Source organism: Macrosteles quadrilineatus, unplaced genomic scaffold, assembly GCF_028750875.1.
Source record: "Macrosteles quadrilineatus isolate MER2022 unplaced genomic scaffold, UCM_ALF_1.0 Scaffold_4__1_contigs__length_99947679, whole genome shotgun sequence".
Lineage (NCBI taxonomy): Eukaryota > Metazoa > Arthropoda > Insecta > Hemiptera > Cicadellidae > Macrosteles > Macrosteles quadrilineatus.
The window spans coordinates 51,316,876-51,330,492 of NW_026542597.1; the positions used below are offsets into that span (position 1 = coordinate 51,316,876).

The window sequence follows — 13,617 nt, forward strand, 5'->3', positions numbered from 1 at the left end:
ACTTCCGGTATGATCCTATTACACTTTTGGAACCAAGAAAAATCGGTGGATCTTTACATGATATTAAAATCAAATGTTCGCAAAATTGGTTTAAATGTCGGTGTTAAAACGTCTATGAACAATAAGACTTAATAGTATATTTCGTACCTATGGCCGAAAATTAGGTTTTGCTGGCTCGAGATAGTTTTTAAAGCTCGAGACGAATTCGAGAACTTAAAACGATCAAGAGCTGCAAAACCGTTTCGGTCTGTGGTACAAACGGTATTTTTCACCACACTATACCCTATTACCACTATTCGCCATAATAATAATGCAGTCAACACAACTACAACTTAAGAAAGTAATCGAACAGCAGATTTTCAGCCTTAGGGTTGTGAAAAACCGGCTCGGTCCCCAAATGGCCCAAATGACGATGACAGCTGGCATAGATAGCAATAGGCTACGTAGCTTTCGGCCTTTAATAAACGTTTGTAAAACGGCTAAAAACATCGTAGTGTGGTGAAAAACCTTTTATCGTTTCAATTTGCAACATGTATTGTAGACAACATTGGTATAGTGCAAACAAAGGCTGAAGTAATGAGAAGTGTTTTTTCATTTAAGCGGGAGTAAATTAAATGTATGATTAGTGAAAACAAAGATTGTTTTGGATTAGATAGATACAAACGCAATTATCAATTGTTATTAAGGTTTTTCCTCCTTAGCAAATGTCAATCTCATTTATTAAATATTTACCAAGCAACTCTTATGTAATGCTAAATTTTAAGGTTCAAACACAGCCTAAAGATGAAAACATAGTTTTTGGAAACCGCTTGTGGAATTAAAAAAATATTATATATTGGCCTTTTTTAACCTTAAAATTTAGTATTACATTACATTTCTTTTCCAATATCTGCAATATGAGGTATGAGCAACTATTATTTTATTCTTAATGTATTTATAGTTTGTTTTTTTTCTATTTTTTGTGTTAAAATATTTATACTTAACTTATTATCTTCCTTCATATCATTGTAAATCATCAACAATTATTGCAATTGTCATTTTTAATCAATGAAAAAATCTGCTGTTACTGCTGTGCTATATTGTTAAACTATATCTGTGTATATAATGTAAAATGGCGTATTCCGTGTAACAAATAAATAAATAAATGTATGCAAACACTCAATTCAATACATATACTACCTCCAAAATATTAAAAATTACAAAAAATAAAATAGAAATAACTTATCTACTTATATGTCTGTATATTTCGTAAACGTTTTTGAGACATGTTGTAAAGATTTCATAGACTAATTTAAATTCACAATTCAGTGTTAAACAATAATATTTGCTTTAATGGTGATAATAAATGACGTTGAACACATGTACTACATTATAACTGTGTGGATTGTAAAATGTCAAGGACAATTCATTAATCTGCATTATAATTACCTGTAATCTGTAAATGGACATACACACAATTTTAGTACGTACATCTTCGACCTAATGGTTAATACTTTTCGATCATGGTACGATTAATTTCAATAGTTCCTCAGCAACATTGTATCCTTAAACAATGTTCATTTACGAAGTTCTGCTTGTACAGTAGTATGATTTGTCTGGGGAAATCTGACCAGTTAAGTCGCCAAATGGTCGACAAGTCCAGGGGGAAGCCTATGTCAACCTACGATGTCTAGTTCTAGTGCTGGAAATAGTTAAATCTATCATTACATGTTTGGACCACAGAAATTCTTCAACCTCGTGTCCAAACAGTACTACGGTTATGTTTGGTTAACGTAAATGATACTATGTGAGTTATATTACTATAAGGATGGGCTTAGACCTGTTTCATTTGTTTTTTAAGGATTGGAGATATTTAAAATCATTTTCCTTGCCAAATGTCTTAATCATGTATTTAGGGTATGTCTTTATATTTATTTACTAACTTTTTACAAACACTAACACACAGACTAACAACAGGTTTCGATTGAGGCTTACGAAATTTAGTGTGCAAATAATTCAAATTGAAGCGAGTGTGAAAAACATGCATGTTTAAACCAAGCACAAAAGCACATACTTTACTTTTTTATTACTTAAAAAAAACTTCATTTTATCATTTGGAATAGGAACCAAAATAGGAATGGCTTATTTTTCAGAAAAGTTGTTGTAAATTAACGTTTCCTTTTTAAAATTAAATTTAAATATTCTTTATCAATTATTAAATCAATATTTTCATATACACATTTTTTTCAATTCGACAACTAGTTTGTGATTCTTTGGAACTATAAAGAAAATTAGTGAACATGCATAACAAATTAGACCATAAACATAATTACTGATTTTAGTTTGGCGCTAAATCACCAATGGCTACCATACAGTGTACTGTCTTATTCACGGATAAAACTTATATTTTTTACTACCATAACTTTTAAGTTAAATTATATAACATACCGTTTGCTTTGTATAAATAAGAGAATAAAAACTTTATTATACAGAATTTCTTTAACGAAAATCTCCAACACTCGTTCTAGCAAAGTAATAAAAACTAAATAAGAAAGTAAAAAAGTAAAACCCCACAGTTAAGGATTTAATAAAGTAAGACCATAAACTAAATAGAGGCACAAACCCAGAAATATGCTTATCAAGGTATTCAACATATGAAAGTTCAGCACGAAACCTTCTTGGTGTGGTATGTGATTTTAAATTTCAAACCTCAACAAAAGAAAGTAAGCTCGCTTTCAAAATATTATTAAAATTTTCTTATCGCATGTTTATGCTCAGCTACATTTGCGTAATTCATTGTTTTAATAAATTGAGCCAGGGTATGAATCGAGCTCTGGATAAAATAATTCTCGATCGTAGAACATGTATGCATATGGTGATTTGTAATCTTAATAGTTTCGGACGTACTTTATGCTATGTTTAGTAATTTATTATTCTGCCTTGTAAAATATTTATATTTTAAAACGTGTGTAGGGTCTGCTAACAATAAATTACACATGACGTATGTTATAGCATAAGATACAAATACTTTAAGAACATATTTTGCAAAAATATTTACATCATCACCTTTTAATGATATTATAAAAGACCCAAGTGACTTTATTCCACATTTACTACGAGTTCATTCTGATGGTGACTTGAGCGGTCTTTCTTGGTAAATTAAGTTTTGGATACTCACAGTCAGAATATTAAGAAGACGCTTGTTTGAGACTTGTTCGCTGTTTATTGATTTATTACACAATTCTACATCTGTTACACGAGTAATGTTAGAATACAACTTTTGATTTTTTAGCTTTTTGTTTACTTTTCCACGTGTCTTCCTTTTAACGTATAAGCTTTTTATAACCTACTTCCTTAGTCACACATATTATAAAGACTAGAGGTAATAAATGAATTTAGTGTAGGCCTATATGGACTTCGCCAGTTAATTAATGTAAGAATTTACCAAATTCATATAGAAAAAAATATTTTATCTTCATTACCATAGCAGCGCTTTTCTGGTGTCCCAATCGCGTTATTGATTGCATGCAGCAGATAAAAAGTATAGGTAATATTTCTAAAATGTGTATACACAAAGCTAATCCTTGGAACGACTCATCATTAACTCTAAGGGTGACCATGTTTCAAAGAAGACAAAATTAAAGGTTCGGACAGAAATGTGACTGCTATTGAGATAACGTATAGATCAATAGTTTCATTTTCGGAATTTGTTAAACTACATTTCAAAGCACAAATTGGCATTTATGTTAATTGTATTGGAATTATGGCTGTCAATAGTATATTTTTCCACACACCCCATTAGCTATTTAAAATTACAGAGCATTGACAAGTGGACGTTTTCTCGTGGTGATTAGGGAAATGTAATTTATATATGAGCATTTTACATTAAGTGGAAACTAATGACTTAGAGATGACCTCTACTCAGCACGTAGGCAGCACGTGGACAGAGGAGCAATTTGTGTCCTAAACATCTTATAACGAGGCGCAGACATCGTCTACATTATGCATGAGCTCGGACCTGCTGAATATACGTGACTTTCAACTGGAACGTCACTTAATCAACGAGGGGATTGTATTTATCAATACTTGTGTCTTCTAATTGATTCTTGATCAGTATATTCAATAGATACTGGTTCCCAGGTAGTTGGAATCGTTGGATCAAGGATAATGAGATCAAATTTATTTGAATTTGAAGGATTCGTGAACATTAAAATGAAAACTGACTCAGCAAGATTCACTCAGTTTAAATATTTCGTCAAATTCAGTTTGACTTCCTTCTCTTTGTTTTTACCGACGTGACTAGGTGACAAACTAGGTAACTAAACCAAAACAGTCCAGTATAAACTGTTTTATTATCGTTTTACTTTAATTGAACACCAAACTGTATACTATTCACAATATGAAGGCTTTCACAAAGACTTTGTGGCCTCCTTTAATCAACAACTTGAAATCGCCAAATAGATAACGCACCACAATTATAACATTTTCTATTTCATGATTAAGAAGCAATACGGCAAACTTTGGTTGGTAACAGCAGAGCGGGTATATAATTATTTGGCACTGACATTCTTTGTCAAGGAATCGGCCAATGAGCGAAAAGTAGATTGTATAAAAAGGTTTGGTGTTGTCAAGGTAGCTGACCACACCCAAAGAATTTCCCTTTGCTGCGCTCAAATATGTAGGCGAACGTTTTTATTGAAAGTATCACTTTATAGCTTACAGGGATAGTAGACTTTTGTCACAACATGTCATGTTTGTTAGTGGTGTTTTAGTATGTAGAAACATTATATTATTCAAAACGTTTAAAATCCCATCTAGGTCCTTACAGCCATTTTACACGAACTTTGATGATAAAATGTAACTAACACTTATCAATTTTAGAAAGTTGTGAAGCCTTGTTTTGGCTGTAGCAACAATTTCTTGAGGTAATCATTTCACTGCCATGTTAAAGGTGTAGTCGGATTTAGAATATAAATAAAGCAGAATAATTTAAACGTATTGTCGCATATTTTATGAACTCACCTACTATCATGGTAAGAAACATTTCATGTGGAAATATATTTTTCACATAAGCACTATTTATGGAAGGTGAACTCAATAATGTTCTCTTTCACTAAAACACCTGTCCCAGATGATCCATAGACGAAATATTTTCTTCAGTGTGTAAAGTCAATGACACTAGTGTGTTAAAATTACCACCCCTAAAATATAAATGGATGAATTTAAAAATACCAGGTTGTCTAGGTTTGAAGCGTGGAAAACCAACATAGACAAAGATTTTATGTGTGTGCTTCTACCTTAATTTAAAACAAATATCATAAACGTATAAAAACATAATAGGACGGTGTTTTGTTGTTTTATGAAATACGTTTCACATGTCAACATGTTTAGTCTTAATTATGACACTTATACTCTGTGGGATTTAATTAAATATTTACAAACGTTTGCTGTATATTTTCCAAGTTTAGTATGCTGGAAATTAAATTTAATAGAACCACCCATAAATATTTATTAATTATTAATATTACTAGGAAACATAGAATCATAATAGTGATTAAACAGCTATTGACTGAGTGTTGAACTCTGAAGGTAAAACTTATAATTAACGATGAAAAGCTGTAATACCTTAGAAGATAACTGAGTTTAACTAACAAGTTGCTTAAGACGAAATACTCCCAATTACAACCGTGTAGTTTGATTTGTAATGAGGAGGGCTTATGAAACTGATTTTACAGGTGAAAAGCAACTAAAAATACAAACCTAATTCATTTTCCTTTCTTTTAATCGGCAAAGCAAACTAAACACCCAAACCGTAATCCAATTAAGGCTACCCAATCTAAACCTAATTTTCTGTAACCCTATCAAATTAAAACCAATGCAAACTGCTAGAGTATTTTTGTTGCTTGTTTTTTTCTTTTCCTACCGACTGAGAGAAGGTCGTTAGTACTGTAGGGAATATTGCATAACAAATAATGTTATATATTTACAAAAATTGGGTTTTCTTTTCCGAGTTCGATTGGCTCTTCTACCCGACATATTTTCATGATCGAGGTCTCAAACTGAAGGTATGCACGCACATATTTCACATCAGGCATTGGCATATATTTATCTACTGCATTACTCGAACAAATAGCATAAATGTGATTTATTTTCGAATTCTTACTTCAATTTAGGATGCATTTCACCTGTTAAATTATATAATCCTCTATATTTTGGTCTAGGAACCTTCAGTGAAATACCGGCTTTCATTTAAGCCTTTCATTTAAGTTATTCAAATCGGAAGACGTTCAAGCAAACGCAAGGTGAACAACCAACATACAAATTATAAGGTTTTTCTAAGATAAAAAATCAATAGCTCCAGTATTGTTCATGTTTTTTTGTATGCTTTAGACTCAAAATAATCAGTAAATTATATGGTTTAATTTAAGCAATTACTCAATCAAAAATCATAAATAGTGTGATTATTTCTAGGATATGATATTTATTTTAACGCTGCGGGGCAGAATTGATCCTCTAGTTGGTATTGAAACTACGAAAGGCGTTATAAACATTTGCTATTGCAATAAGCAGCTTAAAATTGAAATGACAAAATCTTAACATCGACAATATATAGAGTTTTTAAATACAATCAAGGTAGTAACTAGTAGGAGGAAATCTCCGTCGAGGGAAATCAACACAGAGACAAACAACCAATATACGGAAATTCTCTGGGGAACGGCTAGACACTGCTTACCTTGCTGATTAGGATATTGTTGTGTACAGTTGGAATTTTTTAACTAGAAGTGGTTAAGGACTATCTTTGACAATGTAATTCTTTGTCTGTTGTGAGATCATGTGAACAAACGTGACAGATTTCAAGGTTTGATTTGAAACAAACAGTCTGTTCATGGAACATAACCTCAACAATTTGAAAAGTCTGATATGTGATCAGATAATAAATATAATAAGTGTATTAAATAAATAAAAATATTTTAATGAAATAAAATATTATTTTAAGTTCATTATTCTTTAAATTACCTGTTTTAGCATGGTCTGGCTTTTTTCATAATGACGCTTAGGAATTATTCATTAGAAATTTTGCATATAGAAGCTTACACATTAAAACGCTAACAATTCAGCTTCAATACGGCTTCGTTTCATACACTATTACGATTGTTCTCTGAAAAGAATATCAATGTAAGTTTGAAACAAGTAAGTTACACACTGTGTTTTAAAACAACACAACATTTTGACAAATGATAAATGACAAGCAAGCAATGCTGGGCACGCCGTTGGAACGTACATTTGGATAGAAGAGACAGAGAGTGATAAACGACACCTCTCTCTCTCTCTCTCTCTCCATCTCCCTCTCTCTCTCTCTCTCCCCTTCAGCTCCAGTTTCTGTACCTATGCCACCCACCTTCATTTAGTTCAGTCCAACTCCAAAAATAGACTGTATCACACCTAGGAGCTACTAGTTCATCTTAATCGTATTATGAAAAAAATAAATTTAGATTTCTTAATTTATTAAAAGTTAGGTTATTGAATTCAAACTGATAAGTTATAGTAATTAGAAGGCTTATAGTGGATGGTATGGATTGTAATTGACTTTTATATATTTCACTGATCTTAATGTATCTTTTTATAGGATTGGCAAGATTGACCAAAGCCAATATGGTTTGAAAGGTTAGCACATTTTAATGTAAATTTGTGGAAGCAGTTTCCACCCAGCTAGTGTAATAACTTATTTTTTAGTAAAAAAATAAATAAAACGCTAAAAATAATTAAAACGATAAGGCCATAACACCCTAAAGGAAATGGCCATTTCAGTCACCATTCATCACTGCGCTATACTATAAGCTTTAAAATTACGCCTAAATAATATAAAAAACTGTTAAGTATGAAAAAGGTATGTAGCAGGGAAAACCTTCATTGTATTTAGTATATAGATTGCGAAAATGGAAACTGTAACTCGGTTGATGTAGAGAGGAGTTAGGCAACTTTTAATTATAACTGCAATATAGTTATAGTAGACGAATTACTTCAGTAACATCCTAGGTTAAATGGATGAACGGATTTGAGGATAGATTAATCAACAAATTAACAAAATAATCACAACAATGAATGTATAGAGAGGTGAAACGTAAATTGTAGAGCCTGAGTCTACCACTATCAAACATATTGTTAACGGACAGATGAAGGTCAGATAATGGAGCTCTGGGAGTTGTAATCAATGGCGAGCGTGTGTATTGATAGCTGAGATTTACCTTGGGTTAGTGTATCGACAAGATATGTTACAAATCAACGATCACGTTGATACGTTTCGATCGCGCGATGCTTTTGTGCGTTTACGGTAACAGTGGTAGAGCCTTCATCAGAATGTTTATGCAATGTCCCCAACACTCTGCTGTAGCTATATTGACTGGTTGACGCCTGAACTTGCTCTACAACCACAGACTATATTCTTCCAGTGCAGTTTGTGCTACAACACTGAAATTAGTAGGGTCTTGGAACACCTGCATTTTATCTTTTATCTCGTAGATTTTAACCACTTATTTTAAAAACTTAAATCCCAAGTGCTACTTGTACATGATCATTTGTTATTTGGCCAACAATAGACGAAGTGTATTAGCCCAGGCAAATTAGACATATGCTCCCCAAAAAATCGTCTAAAGCTGGAAAGTGTTTTAATACCTTTTGGGGGTCCCAAATAAGACTCCTGTGAGTTTGCGACGGATTCTGACGTCTGCTTAAGTCTTGGGAGTCGAAAAACTATGAAAATTTTGCACTTTTTTCAGTTTTTCGCTTAGAACTCCTAAATAACGAATCCTAAGGAAAATGTTGTTCAAAGGTGTCTTTTAGTGCATTAAATTCCGCGTCGATTGATGTTAAATACGTCAAAATCGGCCGAGCCGTTTAGCCGCTGTAGCTTTTCAAAGTTGGGATATTTTCAATAACATGGCCAAAAGGTTGATTATTGACCAGTTTTCGGCTTACAACTCCTAAACGACGCATGCTATACAAAAATGCACCTGTAGTTTGTTTGGAAAACACAAAATTCTGCGTATTAATTTTTTTTTTTTTAATCAATAACGGCAATTGATTGTTACCTACTTTGTATGGTCGCCATTTCATTAAAAAAGTATTAAAGTTAAAGTTGGGAAATTTTACTAAAATTTGTAACAACATAGATCCTGTCCTTAAATGGATTTAAATTATTAGATAGTGGTTTATTCCATGATTGTCATCCAGAGGTTTATCTAATAAGGTGTGATGAGAGTAAGACACCCTATGTAATTTTAAGTCTAATATTTTTGTCTGAGGTCTCGAAAATTCTAGTATTCATATCCCAACCACCCATTATACAGGGTGAGTTTTAATTGTCCCCCTCCAACATTTTTCTCCATTTTTTCGAATATCAATCCCAGACCACTTCCAAACATTGTTGGGTAGTAAGTACTTCATTTTGACAATGTGGTTATTTCCGGCCGCCATCTTGGATCCGCCATATTGGATCCAAAATATTTTTTTCAAATTTAAAGGTGGGGTTGTGACCCAATATTTCGAACTAGATTTTTACCCTAATTACAATGCCACAAACCGTTTTTAACAATCTTGATTCATTCTAAAGTTATGGGGGCTTTTTAAAACTTTATTTTTACCCCATGTTAACATTGTGCATGTACAAACTAAGACCATAATCTCAAAATAGTGCTAGATAAAGATAAGTATACACTACCAGTCATTGTATTACTTACTTTTTTAAGTTAAACTCAATTCCATGATCCGTTTTTCATTTTCATATTTTGATTTTGAAATATAGACATTTTTAACAAATAAAATTGCAATATTTGATAAATAAAACTTGGTAAAAAAAATGGATTGCGGCATTGACTTAAGCTTAAAAATATAGATCGAAATTATGGGTCACAACACCCCCTTCACATATAAAATAATTTATCACATTTCAAAATGGCGGATCTCAGATGGCGGCCGATAAAAATACATCGGTCATAACCAAGTGAAAATAGGTTGACAATGACTGGTAGTGTATACTTATCTTTATCTAGCACTATTTTGAGATTATGGTCTTAGTTTGTACATGCACAATGTTAACATGGGGTAAAAATAAAGTTTTAAAAAGCCCCCATAACTTTAGAATGAATCAAGATTGTTAAAAACGGTTTGTGGCATTGTAATTAGGGTAAAAATCTAGTTCGAAATATTGGGTCACAACCCCACCTTTAAATTTGAAAAAAATATTTTGGATCCAATATGGCGGATCCAAGATGGCGGCCGGAAATAACCACCTTGTCAAAATGAAGTACTTACTACCCAACAATGTTTGGAAGTAGTCTGGGATCGATCTTCGAAAAAATGGAGAAAAAATTTGGAGGGGGACAATTAAAACTCACCCTGAATACTGGGTGGTTGGGATATGAATACTAGAATTTTCGAGACCTCAGACAAAAATATTAGACTTAAAATTACATAGGGTGTCTTACTCTCATCACACCTTATTAGATAAACCTCTGGATGACAATCATGGAATAAACCACTATCTAATAATTCATAATCCATTTAAGGACAGGATCTATGTTGTTACAAATTTTAGTAAAATTTCCCAACTTTAACTTTAATACTTTTTCAATGAAATGGCGACCATACAAAGTAGGTAACAATCAATTGCCGTTATTGATTAATAAAAAAAACATCATACGCAGAATTTTGTGTTTTCCAAACAAACTACAGGTGCATTTTTGTATAGCATGCGTCGTTTAGGAGTTGTAAGCCGAAAACTGGTCAATAATCAACCTTTTGGCCATGTTATTGAAAATATCCCAACTTTGAAAAGCTACAGCGGCTAAACGGCTCGGCCGATTTTGACGTATTTAACATCAATCGACGCGGAATTTAATGCACTAAAAGACACCTTTGAACAACATTTTCCTTAGGATTCGTTATTTAGGAGTTCTAAGCGAAAAACTGAAAAAAGTGCAAAATTTTCATAGTTTTTCGACTCCCAAGACTTAAGCAGACGTCAGAATCCGTCGCAAACTCACAGGAGTCTTATTTGGGACCCCCAAAAGGTATTAAAACACTTTCCAGCTTTAGACGATTTTTTGGGGAGCACACCCTATATTTGATCTAATTTGCCTGGACTATATGTGTTTATGTGAAATTCATCTTGTACTCAAAATCCTGTGTTTAAGAGTATCTAATTACCATACGGATTGTATGGTTAAAATTTCCGTATCCTTAAATGGAAACTTAAAACTGATCCCTTGACAAGAAGAACAAGCCCAGTATAGTAAATATATGGAATACAACAATATAACAAAAACGTTAAGCAGCTATCCGATCGAGTTTTATTTAGTTAGTTTTAGAAATTCTAAACTGGTGAAGAAACTGTTCAAAAATTGATTTTGTCATAAAACTGGGGTATGAGAAGTTGTGAATCCGGGTTGGTTAGAGACTTTACACATACAAACTCATTTTTCACTGGCAAACAGCCACAAATAGCACGTACACAAATGTAATAATAATAACTATAGAGGTCGTTTAGTGGTCGAAAACTCAACCAAAAATATGAAATGTATATACTTCTTTATTTTCACCCCACCCTGTAAATAAAACTTGTGATTGGAATTTATTCTATTTGTTTCGATTTTCTGTTTATATTTTGTTGTTATTTCGTCACCCAAAAGGCCCATCTTATTTTTTGTAATTTAAATTAATTTTTGTGCTTATTTTTTAGCCTAATAAAGGGATTCTGCACATCTATAGGAAAATATATTTAACAGTATTTGTATATTTTCCCTGCGATGCACACAACACAAGCTGTGAGAAATGAAATTCTCGGTAAACTCACTATAGTTTGAATATCTTCGTAATGTCACTTAGTTAGATATTTGTTGTTCAAGTATCAGGTGGTTTCGGCTTGGCTAATATAAAACTAGAAGATGAATATAGTTCACTATTTACTATTAATACTTCCGTTTTAGAGGTAAAGCTACATCGTAAGGTTACATTGCCCGTAATTGAGGTACAAAAAGCCATCACAAAACTCATTAGAGCTGTAAACAAACACACAACATATTACTATCCAACCCCTAATTTAAGGTCACATTTTAGATTATGACTGTAACTAATACGGAGTATGTGTGACTTCCATACCCTAGCCTGACTAAATGTTAACTTTATCATTCACTGTTTCAGAGGCTGCTCGGATGTTCTCAGCTCACAAAGGTGAGATTTTGTTTTTAAACTTCAAAATTAGTACAGTACAAACCTTATAATTAGTTTTTGACCAATGCTTTGCATTTTTTGCAATTTTAATCCTGTTTCAACCTTGTATTCACCTTCAATTCAGACATATCTCATAAATTTGTAAGGGTGTAATGAGCAAAGCATGTGCCAAGCTGAATCAATGCAAGATAGAAAGAAGCCAGATTTGTCTATAGAAATTCTGTTTCTAAGTTATTTGTTTGCCAGTTTTAGAGTAAACTTAGTTTAACCATAGATAAAAGGAGTAATCTATGGTTTAACTGAGCCAGAGCCACCAACTGAACTACTGTTCCCTTTCTTATAAACCCATATTTTAAACATGCTAATCTAAAAGGAAAACTAGTAACTGCAGCATCTTTTGATCCCCATCAATTGTCATTGTATGAAAAACCAAAGATAATATCAAACTTCAATACAGCATATTTCATACACATTCTATATTCACCTCATAAAGATTTTACAATTTTTAACTAGCCCCCAAAATTGCTGGTTTTTAACTTTGACTACTTTTACTTCTTGTTCCTCTTTCAGCTTCTAGCCAAGCAACTGACTCACGCTGTCTTAAATTTGACATATTATATTTTCATGCATCATTACACACAAATTATTGCTGAGTTGATAACATTTAACTACAGTAAATGTTGTAAAAGTGTAGTGAGCTAGTAAAAGTAGGCAAACAAATTACTTTCAAGATTTAAGTAATCTCTAAGAAAACAATTATAAAGAAAATATCATCATAAGTTATTACCTTTTACTGGTATATGCTGATATATAACAATGAATACAAGTATGAATTGCTAATACAGTACTTAAAGAAAGAACATTTTCAAGAACATTTCCTATAAAACAAACAAAAAACTGGAAACTGATTACTGTATATTAGAAAGATTGTTTACTTAAATAAGTATTTAATAAAATAAGTTATGTTATTCCTAAATATTTTGGAGAATTTAAAAGATATATTGTCGATTTTTCCGTTCTACAATTCTGAGTGTGGTGGAGTCAGTGAAGGTGTGGCTGTCACTAGACCAGTCAACTGTGAATGGTTTTCAATGCAGCTTTTTCTCCATTCATCGACGTTCCTCAAAATTGTCTCCAATTCTCTAGAAAATTTAAAATGTTACACCTTGATACACGTTCATAACCCAGTGAATTATTATTTCCATTTTTTCTACGAAAAGTGTTGTTTTGTAGGAACAAAAGATAGTATTTCAAGTTTGACTACTGATAAAGAAAACATCCCATTAAATCAAAATAAATGTAAGTTAGTTGAATTGAGATATCAGAATGCAATGAAATAATGTCAATTACTGATCTCGAATAGTGTCAAGTGCCAACTGTTAAATCAACCAAAACAAGGAAAACTTATTG

At 32.3% G+C, this 13,617-nt stretch overlaps 1 protein-coding gene across 2 annotated transcripts in view; it reads left to right on the forward strand.

Annotated features, from left to right (window-relative positions):
- The window catches only part of LOC128991802 (arrestin homolog), a 413,899-nt gene that overhangs the window by 385,497 nt on the left and 14,785 nt on the right, over window positions 1-13,617 (forward strand). For both annotated transcript variants that reach the window (XM_054414992.1, XM_054414993.1), the window contains exon 4: window positions 12,178-12,207. In XM_054414992.1, the coding sequence (XP_054270967.1) occupies window positions 12,178-12,207 (30 nt within the window). The remainder of the gene's footprint in view (window positions 1-12,177; window positions 12,208-13,617) is intronic.